Source organism: Gossypium hirsutum, chromosome A02 (genome assembly GCF_007990345.1).
Source record: "Gossypium hirsutum isolate 1008001.06 chromosome A02, Gossypium_hirsutum_v2.1, whole genome shotgun sequence".
NCBI lineage: Eukaryota > Viridiplantae > Streptophyta > Magnoliopsida > Malvales > Malvaceae > Gossypium > Gossypium hirsutum.
The window spans coordinates 1,299,741-1,311,172 of record NC_053425.1 but is presented as its reverse complement, the minus strand read 5'-3'; the positions used below and the strand labels follow the sequence as shown (position 1 = coordinate 1,311,172).

Genomic DNA, 11,432 nt, shown 5'->3' with positions numbered 1-11,432 from the left:
TCAGTGGACAGTATATTTGCACTCCAACTTTAAACATTCAAGAGCTATATCTTCACAAGGCCAACCACATTTATCACAATCAGGGTAATCATACTTCTTCTTCACAAGGGTGAGTAGGTGGGGATGATTTTTTTCTTCATAGATGCTCCCGAGTTTGAGTAATAGATATGTTCCAAGAACACAACCAACATGAGAAGAAGTATCGCATTTTGCACAATGATAAAACCAACTGTTTGGGTCTCGACTTTCTTCATAGATATCACAATGATGATTTTCTAAATAGTTGTTATCATCATAATCAGTGAGTGAAAGAATATGCTTATCGCATTTGTGACGAGCTGTAATTGGAAGTGAAAAACATTCAAGATGTAGTACAAAATTGCAATCCTTACAACAAAATGCCCCATCTCCCTTTGTTGTATAACCGCAAGCATTGCAGTACTGGCCTTTGTGGTCTCCGCAGAAAAGAGGGGGTGTTCATGTTTCAAACATGTTCGAGCACCAGGAGTAAGAGCAATCACACATCGGAGACATATCTTACTCTCACATTCACTACTTTCATAAGCAAAGGAATTAGATATTTGCCAACATTGTTCACACCAAAAAACCTTGTACGAAATAAGTGCAAGAGGTTCTCGGCAACGATGATGCCAAACATTCTTCATCTTAGGTAACTCGGCACACGCTTTATGAAGAAAAAAAAACACATTCTGTACAATAGTAAAATGGATCCGTGATTGGCAACATACACCCTTCACAACTATTTTCATATCCTCCAACAAAGGGACCTAACATTAGATTATGCATATGCATGAAATGCGTTACTTTTGTAGCTTCTTCAGCATTGTTCCTCTCAATAACAATGATGGAACTTTCATTGGGCATCTCATCTTCATTTTCTACTATTTCATATGAATTTTTATCCTTCATTGCACACTTCACATGGAATATAACGTCACACTTTGAACAATAGTAATTACCATGCTCTGTATTGACTTCATTATAGCATATTATGCAATCCAAAACTCTAAAATATTCTGTGTGATGGAAATATTTGTGAAAAATGCGATGATCATGCCACTTGCTTTTGATGATGCGTGGCAATGAAGTGCACTTTTTATGGACCATAATGTTGCATGTACAACATATGTAGGAAGCATAACTTCCTTCAATACCACATGCATCACAAATGAATGATGATCCTCTCGGAAACAAACTGAAAGGATGTTCATGCCTTTTATCTTCAACAACAAGATCTAAAGCTGCTGATACACATTCAAAGTGAGCAGCAAACTTACAAGGTGAACAACCATAAATAAATCCTAAACCTTTTCCACTGGTTTCTCCGCATATCTTGCAAGAGAACTGTTCGCTATTAAATTGTAGAACAAGAGAATGCTTGCGATGGCACACATGGTTCAGTTTGAAAGAAAGCTCGGCGCATTTCTTATGTAAATTAAATCCACAGTCAAGAGAAAAGTATGTATAATTTGCTAATGGTTCCCAACACCAAAAGCATTTAGAAACATCTTCAAGTTCTTCATCACCACTTTTAGTGGAAATCAATGGATGTTGAAGGGCAACATGCTCAAGCTCTTTCAAATGATTTTCAGCAATATTAAATGTAAATAGAGCACATTTAATATGAAAGTCCAATTCGCACGAGCAGTGATATACAAACTTGTCACCACTTTGACGGCATAAAGCGCAAATGTACTCTCCAGGTGAATTATAAGGTGGGTTTTCCATAAGAACAAGAGGATGGTCGTGATGAAAAGGGTGATTAAGCTCCAAAGGTGTCTCAGCACATGCCTTGTGAAGGTAAAACCCACAATCCTGGGCACAGCTAAAACATGGAGTTGACACCTTCTCGCCACACCTTGATCAGCTGATCTTCATTCAAAAGAAGCAAGGGATGTTGGTGACCATAATTCAGTGGCTCCTCCATTTCTCCTTCCCCTTTGGTTTTTTCCGTCGACGTAGCAAGAAAGAAAAAAAACTGAAACTCAATTTTTGAAGTGAAGTACTAATTTGAAGGAAAGAGACTCCAAAACTATCCTAGTATATTGCTTTTATTCTGTCTTTGCTTTCGTACCTTACTTTAGTTGGTTTCTTTTATTTGTTTATATTTCTTAACTTTTTCATATAAATTTTATTTTCTTAATAATAAAGTTAAAGATTAGTAAAGTACAAGACAAACCTTTATTGTAAAATTATGAGGGCATTTTCTATAATATTACAAGTATTTTGATGTTTATATATTATTTATTACATGGATTTTGTTGTTTTGTGCTAAGAAAGTACATGTCACAAATTTAGTTGTGTTGGTTGCTCAATATTGATTTGTAATTTTATGTGTTTCATAAAAATAAAAGTATAAATAAAATATTTTATTCAACAAATTAAAATACTTTATTTAATTCTCTTTATACATTGTTGATAATTTCATAAAATTTATTATGAATTTTTAAACATATGTTAAGATTCCCTAAGAAAGTTAAAAACAAAAGTATAGCGAATATCTAAAAAAGAAAAACCCCCAAATCTATCTTTAGTATATTTCCTTTAACGAGTTTCTTTATACTACCTTAATACTTTGCTTGAGTGAGTGGATTTCTTATAAATGTTTTTATAATTCAATGAGGCTTGATACTTTGTTTGGGTGAGTGTATTTTATCAAAAATATTTTTTTTTACCAATACAATATTAGAGGATTGAGAAGAGGATGACGGAGTTTAAATCACGTCTAGGTGTGAGACAAGAGCTTTAATTTGAACATATATTGAAGATGAGATAAAGTAACTTAAATTCCTTAGCAATGTTAGCCAAATTTGCCCATCAACTCACCAATTGGTGAACAAAGCTAGAGAACATATGCAACAATGAGTAAACCTCTTAAGCAACTGTTTCAAATCCAAACTTTTCTTTTTAAATTTGGGCCAAGGTTAAGGAAAGGCTTGGGGTTGCAAAGTTTGTACCTTCAATAATACTTTCATGGCAACGAAGCTGTGCTCATGACTGTTAATAACATAACTTTGCTCTCTTAATTGTCTAAACAATCTTTGCTTTTAGCCTTCACTAGATTTCAAAAACATGCAACATTAAGAAAATCAAGCATTGACCCTAAATCTTCTGTTTCGAGCCATATTGCTTCGACTCTTTCATTTTACATGAAATATTTATCCGGCATATAGGGGTATGAATATGTTTATGTTAAACTCGTACTCATATTTATCGTTCATATTCATATTCGAATAAGTTTAAAGTGAAAAGAGGAATGAAAAAAGGTATAGTGAAAGCACTGAAAATAAAAGTAGTTACGATACCACATTTATAATTTTCTTTATTTTCAAAGTTATTTAGCAACACTAAGGTTTATTTACGTAGTTTAATTTTCTTATTCTGTGGAGTCTAGGTTAGTGGGTCATTTTATTATCTTTAATCACAAATACAACAAATAATTCATACTCTATCGCTCCCCAAGTATTGAGATCTCACTTTTATACCGAAAAACTAGAACACTCATCTCCAAAATCTCCCTAAAAACTTAGGAAGTAAACACTCAACAATATTTACAATAACAGTTTGCACTCTCTTACAAAAACAATTTCTCAATAAATATATTAAAGTGCTCTCAATAAGCTCTCATATAAAACCTTGACAAGCATATATCAATTTTGGTTTACTAACATAAAATTTAAGTGAATACAAAATAACTCCTTAAAAATAGCTATTACAACATAAACATCTAAAGCACAATCAATCAAATATATGCTCAACAAAATTAACAACACAATCTCGATTAAATCTTCACATTTTAAGGATTGAATCTTCAAATGCCAAGGATTAGTTTCTATATATGGACCATATTATTTTCAATATAACAACACATTAAAAGTCTAAATTTTTTCTTCATTAAATTGCCAAACCAAAGAAGGTAAATTATTAAACTACCTCAATGACAGCCTACCGTGAACACTATCAAATGTCACTCAGATTCATTATTTACATTTTACCTCAACAACCTTGAATCATAAAAATATAGATACAACAAAATCACTAACAATTACAATAAAAGAAAATAACTAAAAAAAATGTTATAGAAGACGTCCCAAGCATAATTTTATACCCTACACTCAATCTTTGTTGCAAAAGATTTCTCAGTAACTCCAGTAGCAGTAGATCGGAACAAAAACCAAAACTTATTGACATTATTTTATTTTATTTTAATATTTAATAATTATATACACATTTTTTACTTATTGAAATTTTTTATATAATAATCTTAACATTATTTTAATGTTTACATTAGAGTAATATTATATATTTAGTATAGGTTTACTTTTTTAATGTATTCTAAATTACATAATATATAAAAATAACTTAATATAAAGTATTATAAACTTAAATTGGGCCGAGCTCGGGCTTTGAATGTTCAAATCCAAGCCCAACCCATATTTTAAATGGGCCTAATTTTTTTACCTATTCCCATTTTTTAGGCCTAGTATTTTTGTCAAAACCCTTTCAAATTTCGGGCGAACCTTTGGACCTAGGTGAGTAGCCTGACCCATGAACATGTCTAGTACTTTGTCTCCAAAATCCATTAAAATCTAGTAATAAAGGTCATTACAAATCTCCACCCTGCATCTCCTCTCTAAACCTAAAAAATCCATACTGGTAGAGTTTAGGTTTAGATTTGTTGCACTTACACCTATTTTCTATTGGTTTTTTGGGGGATTTGGGACGTGAGGTGAAGGAATAGAGAAGAAAAAAGTGGGAAAAGAGAGGAAAGAAAAGAAGAATAATTCAATAATAATTGTAGTCAAAACTAGAGAATATGCTTTAAAATTTTGGATCATTGAGTTTCTAGGTTTGAGTTCGGTTAGGTATATTTATGCTTGTGTAGATTTAATAACAATTACAATTATTTAATTATTTATTTCATAGATAAATTTCAACTACTTACTATATGAATTCTATACAAATCTTATAATAAACACAATAACATAATTGTTTAATTCTTAAATAAATCCATTATTATTTATTCCATTCTTTCACTTACTAATTGGTATATCTTTCCTTAATTTATTCACAATTCAATATCAATAAACTATATTCAACTATGCACTTATCAATCATATTCCATTTTAATCCATTTCAATAACAGTTAATTTCATTTATATCATATCAACTTACTATCCCTTATAGCTTTAACTATATACATACGATTCATATATCTCAAATCACATTTCAATTCATCAAGTGGCATCATATATCATCAATTCGGACTCCAATCATTTCATGAACCTTTGATTCATGTTTTCAATTTCATATCTAAATTTTCAATTCTCAATTCAATTTCTCGTTTCATTTCAATAGCTTGATCAATCAAATTTATTCGATTTATCTTTTCACTTATTTACCCTTATTAACAAAATTCGGACCTTGGCGGATACACGAATCCAATCAATCACACCAGTTTGGCACTCGTGCCTCGTCGGATAGTTAGAAGCAAAGTTGACACCCAATGTCTTATCGGCCTAGCCGAAGAAAGTTGGTACCCAATGCCTCATCGAATCTATCCGAAGAAATATAATGACACCCAGTGTCTCATCGACTCGAGGTCGAAGTATCCCTGAACTCTTCCAATCCTATGGCATGCCAACTATATCCGACCTAGCCCGATACTGTTAATAGGGTATTTGATTCACTTTCTCAATTCAATAATTCTTTCATCAATATACGATTCTAATAATCACATATATTCACACATTTTCATAATTTCTTACATTTTCATTCAATTCAACAAATATATTTCAATTATTCATATTAATTTATAATTCAATACAATTCAATTCACTTTTCAATATCAAATATTCAAATATCACAAATCTCATATATTCATATCAATTTCCTCATATTTCCAATCAATATAAATTCAATAAATTCATTGCATACCATAATCAATCCATTTCAATTGTAAAACATCATAATTCTAACACTAACAATTGCCATATGTATATAAATATAACAAATAATGACTAAGTTCAGATTATAGAAATACAAACCATGTTTTCTCGAGCTAACTCCCGTTGTCTTTGCCATTTTTTCTTGCTTAGCTGAGATTTCCCGAGACAACATTAGCAATTAAACTTTAAAGCTTCAAACCTTCAATTTTCCCTTTTCTTTCTTTCCTTTCTTTTTCTCGTTCTTTCTCCCCTGTTTCACGTTTGCCTATTCTGTTTCTTTCCTTTTTATTTCTTTCATTTACTTTGTATTGTTTTATATATATATATAATATAATAAGTTAATAAATATCTATTTAATAATCACTATTTATTTTACATTTATATATATTTTTATTATTACACATGTCACAAATTTTACCATACATTTGTCATACCTTTATTTATTTATTTCATAAAAATATTATAATATAATTATTTAATTAATAAATATCTTTTATAAATAATAAATGTATAAGCTCATTTTGACCCGACTAAACCCAACAAGCCAAAACAAAAAATTAAACCTACCCAACAGACCCACTAAAAACCCTAAGCCCACTAAACCAGCCCAAAACCTTAACACACAAAACAAAACAAAAAAAACCCTAAATTAACATAGCTAGCCGCTGCCCTCTTCTGACACCACCCACCGCCACCTGCTCCACCACCTAGGTCACTGTCACCACTTGCACCTGCAAAAAGAAGGAAAAGACAGTAAAAAAAATGAAACAAGTTGTAAATGGCTATAAAAAGCCAAATCTAAAACCATTGTAACATTCGGCAACTTTTGGATAAATAAAAAGAAGCATTCGATTTTTTTTAAGAGCAAAAATAGCAATTCCAACAATATCAAAGTAAGAGAATAGCATCAAATCAAACCCAATATCAGAAATCGGAGAACCGAAAGTACCAAAACCTAAGGTGATCTTAACTTTATTTTCGTTTTGTATTCGGGTCCATTTTCTCACGTATATATATATTAAAAACATATAAAAATAAAAAAATAAAAAGAAAGAAAAAAGTACATTTTGGAATTCCACGGTGGCCGGCGACGGCGGCCGGCGGCGATGTCACGGAGTCTCCTCGCCAGATTCTGGCATTGGCCAGTGAGAAAATGAAGGAGAGCCCACCTTTTTTTTTCTAAAAACCCTAAAAAGTGATTTTTTGGGGTGAAAAGTGGCTTATATACAGTGATAAAACGGCGTTGTTTTCATTGGCCTCCCCAGACGCCAAAACGACGTCGTTTTGGGGAGGCCGACCCGATCCGACCCTACCCGCCCTAGCCAAGGATCCGTGTGTTTTTTTACGGAAGGGCTATTTGCGCGTTTAGCCCTTCCGCTTTTTTTATAATTATGCAATTGAGTTTTGATTCTTTTTAATTTTGACCCCGAAATCTATTGGAAGTTCAATTTGGGCCTTATTTGAACGGTGTCAATTAGGAGGGCCGGGTTATTTTCTCCTTTAGGCCCTCCTGGTTGTTCGCGTGTTTAAATCAGTCACATTCTCCTTTATTTCTTTTTAAATCTACCCCAAAACTTTGTTTTTAGATTCAATTTCGTCCTTTTCATTACTTTTGTTGTTTTATTATATTATTACATTATTATTATACTTGTATTTATATTTATTTTATTCTAATACCATTATTTTTACTACTTCTATTATTATTATTTTTCATACATATATATTATTATTTATATTATTACTATTATTAACGCTCTTATTGTTACTATTATTAATCCTTTTACTATTACTATTATTGTTACTATTATTACTATCTTTTTCGTTTATTTTTGTTAATATTATTATTATGATCTTATTTTATTGCTATTATCATTTCTTTAAAATTATTGTTACTATTATTCTTTTACCATTTAATACATATTATTATTATTATTATTAATGTATGTTTTTATTATGTATGTATATATATATTTATATATAGTATTATTTTTAATTACATTATTTTAATATTATTATTATATTATATTTGCTTTTTGTATTTCATTATTATTACTAGTACTATTATCAATATCATCATTATTAATATATATATATATATACATGTGTATTTTTCATGTTCATATTAGTATTTTCTACTATTATTACAAATATATTATTTCTTTTATTATATTATTAGAACATTTTTTCTTTTATCGTGAATATTATTGTTATTTTTATTTTAATAGTTAATTGTATCATCGTTTGTATTATTTACAAATTCCTATTGCAAATGATATTATTATTTTTTCATGTTTTTAATTAATTTCAATAAATAAGGCAACATATTAATTTCAACACTAAGTCGCTGATTTCATCGCTATGTTGGGTGAATATCATCGGCTCGTGTTAAAAACGATACGTCCTTCTAAAAAACCAAAAATTTCAAATTCTCGTATTCCAATCGGATCGCGATTAAATATTAAATTGAACTTGTATTTTTGAGAATTAAGACAACATGTGTTTAACAAGATACCAATTTTGAGCGTCGCAAGGGTGCTAATACCTTCCTTGTGCGTAACCTATTTTTCTCTGAATCTTCGCATAGACCCAAATTCGGCCTTCATTTTTGTTCAAAAATAAATTTTCTTTTTCAAAAAAAAAAGAATTTATTAGGTGTCCGATCACACAAAGAAAAAGATCAGTGGCGACTCCTTTTCTTTTTAAAACCGAAATTCCATTTTCAAATAATCGCCTCAATTAGCGACCAACGTGAAATTTTACGTCGTTACAATAAATATCTACTAATAATTAAAAATACATATTACAAATGTATGTATTCAATTTATTACACATGTATTTTTTAATTACTACACATTTGTCACTATTTTAATTTATTTCATAATATAATATAATATTAATAATAATTAATAATTATAACAATAATTTAATATTTAAATAAATATCTATTTATTACCAAATACTTATATTACAAATGCGTATATTTTCATTTATACACTTATATCAAATCATTTTCATACTCTTGTCTTTCTTTTATTTATTTTATTTACCATGCAATTGTCAAAATAATATTATAATATAATTAACATAATTTACAATAAAATAATAATATAATCTACAAAAAATCTAGGATTTTATCATGCTATGCCGCCTCATCTAATGAGATAGGCATAATTGCCTATTTGGTCCTTTTTATTTTCTATTAATCTACAATTTAATTTTCATCCTTTATTCAATTTAGTCATTTTTCCTAATTTCTCTTAATTAAGCTAAATTCACTTAATTAAAGCCTAGTTAATTACTCAATTAAATTCGTAGTTATTTTTAATAAATATTTTCTAATCCATTTTTCAGAAACGGAGACCCGAAAATACATTTTTCTGATAACATTAAAATTCGGGTCGTTATAGCTGCTATATATGTTTGAATTGTCATTGAATTAGATATGACATGAATTGTTTGATTGTGAACTTGAGAATGTGTAGTGATCAATGAGATAGTAGAATTCCAGTTGAGGCCTTAGGAAGTAAACCGGATATTTATGCCGTAACATTTGGATCATGTAAGTGAGCTAGTGTAAGACATGTCTGGGACATTTATCGGCCACATTATGAGAGCCAATGTAAGACCACGTCTAGGACATGGCATCGGCATTAAGACGAGTGCTAGTGTAAGACATGTCTGGGACATGAATCAAGATGAGTGCTAGTGTAAGACATGTCTGGGACATGTATCGGCCTCGAGATGTAAGCTAGTGTAAGACATGTCTGGGATATGCATCGGCTACAAGATGTGTCAGTGTAAGACTATGTCTGGGACATGGCAGCGGCACGGATATGCTAAAGCTAGTGTAAGACCATGTCTAGGATATAGCATCAGCCTCGATGATGATAGCCAGAGTAAGACCATTTCCGGGACATGGCTTCGGCAACTTATCCCATGGTTGAGGCTTATGGAATATCCGGTAATATTCCGAATGGTTCAACGGTAAAAGTTATGATTTTGAGTTAATAAGGAAAGTATAATACCGTGTTGTGAGTGATACAGGTACCTAATTGGTATGTATGAGATATGAGCTCTATATATATGGTTTGTGATTTGTACGGACGGTAATGAGTAAGTTATACTTATGCCTACTTTGGTATTATGAGCATGGTGATTGCTGATATATTGTTGTTGTATATTACTTATATGCAACTTACTAAGCTTTTATGCTTACTCCCTTTTCCTTTCCATTTCCTTACAGTGCCGCCTAACTAGCTCAAGGATCACCGGAAGTCAGAGATATCAATCACACTATCAACCGAAGCATTCAGTATAGTTGGATTTATATTTTTGAATATGGCATGTATAGGGATTAGACTTTATTATTTTGTGTCTTTGAGAATTGGCCAAATGTAATGACTCGAGTTGGAAATCTTTTATTTTGTACTAAGCTTTGAATGATGGCTAACATTCATTTTCAGTTTATAAAAGATACATTTCCATGGTTGAATAAGTACTAATGTGGTTGAATGGGCTATATGAATTGTGTTTATTTTGGTATTGTTTAGTATTTGTATGAAACTAGGTATGTAAGGGTGGCAATGAGGCTTGGTAAATAGCCTTATATTGTCCACACGGGTAGACACACGGGCGTGTGTCTAGGCCGTGTGTGACACATGGCCAGCCCCATGGGCGTGTTGTTCAGCTGTGTGTCCCCTGCACGTGAAATTTACAAGTTAGTATGCATGGTAGTAAACACACGGGTAGAGACACGGCCATGTGTCTCAGCCGTGTGAAGGACACGGCCTAGCACACGGGCGTGTACCTTGGCCGTGTGACATTCTGGAGTTGCTGACGTCAGAAACAGAATGTCCAGGTTTTTACACACGGGCTAGGACACGGGCATGTCATAGCCGTGTGATGGACACGGGTCAGGCACACGGGCGTGTGCCAGGCTGTGTGAAAACCCTTGTAGGTGTAAATTAGAAATAAATTCCACACAGGTAAAGGACACGGGCATGTCCCTAGGTGCTTAGGCCGTATGAGCCACACAGGCTACTAGCACGGGCGTGTTCCCTGTTTTAAAGGCAAAATTTTTATAGTTGGTTTAAGGACCCGGCATGGTCCCAAATAAATTTTAATGGTCGATTTGAGGCTCGTAGGCCCATAATAAGAAGTTTAAAATAGAAATTGAAAAGTTTATAATTGGTACAAAGTCTTGGTGACTCAAGATAGTTAGTGTGCATGAGATTAAGTTTGGTAATGCCTTGTACTCTGCCCTGGTGTAGGTTACGGGAATCGGGTGTTACATAAATGAACTAATCTTTCAATTTTATTTGGAACTGTAGTAATTTTAGTTTATCAAATGCTAAACCTAATTTGAATGTGCAGCAAAAGAGAAATAATTTCATAAAAAAGTTGTATTTTCAAGTAAACTTATATAAAGAAACAAAGAGAAGCATTCGACAACAGCTTTATTAT

General features: G+C 31.7%; 1 protein-coding gene across 1 annotated transcript; it reads right to left on the bottom strand.

Annotated features, from left to right (window-relative positions):
- LOC121216216 (uncharacterized) lies at positions 1-1,948 on the bottom strand. The gene is made up of 4 exons (XM_041091604.1): positions 1,880-1,948; positions 826-1,812; positions 443-710; positions 1-338 (listed from the first exon to the last, which is right to left on the bottom strand). The coding sequence occupies exons 1-4, from the start codon at positions 1,946-1,948 to the stop codon at positions 1-3; spliced, it is 1,662 nt and encodes a 553-aa protein (XP_040947538.1).
- Positions 1,949-11,432: the final 9,484 nt, after the last annotated feature.

Excerpts from the sequence above, each read along its gene's own strand:
- LOC121216216 (XM_041091604.1), bottom strand. The coding sequence starts at position 1,948 with ATGGAGGAGCCACTGAATTATGGTCACCAACATCCCTTGCTTCTTTTG. Across the intron at positions 1,813-1,879 it reads ATGAAGATCAGCTGATCAAG|GCATGTGCTGAGACACCTTT; the intron begins GTGTGGCGAGAA and ends TACCTTCACAAG. Across the intron at positions 339-442 it reads TGCGGAGACCACAAAGGCCA|CTCGTCACAAATGCGATAAG; the intron begins GTACTGCAATGC and ends TTCCAATTACAG.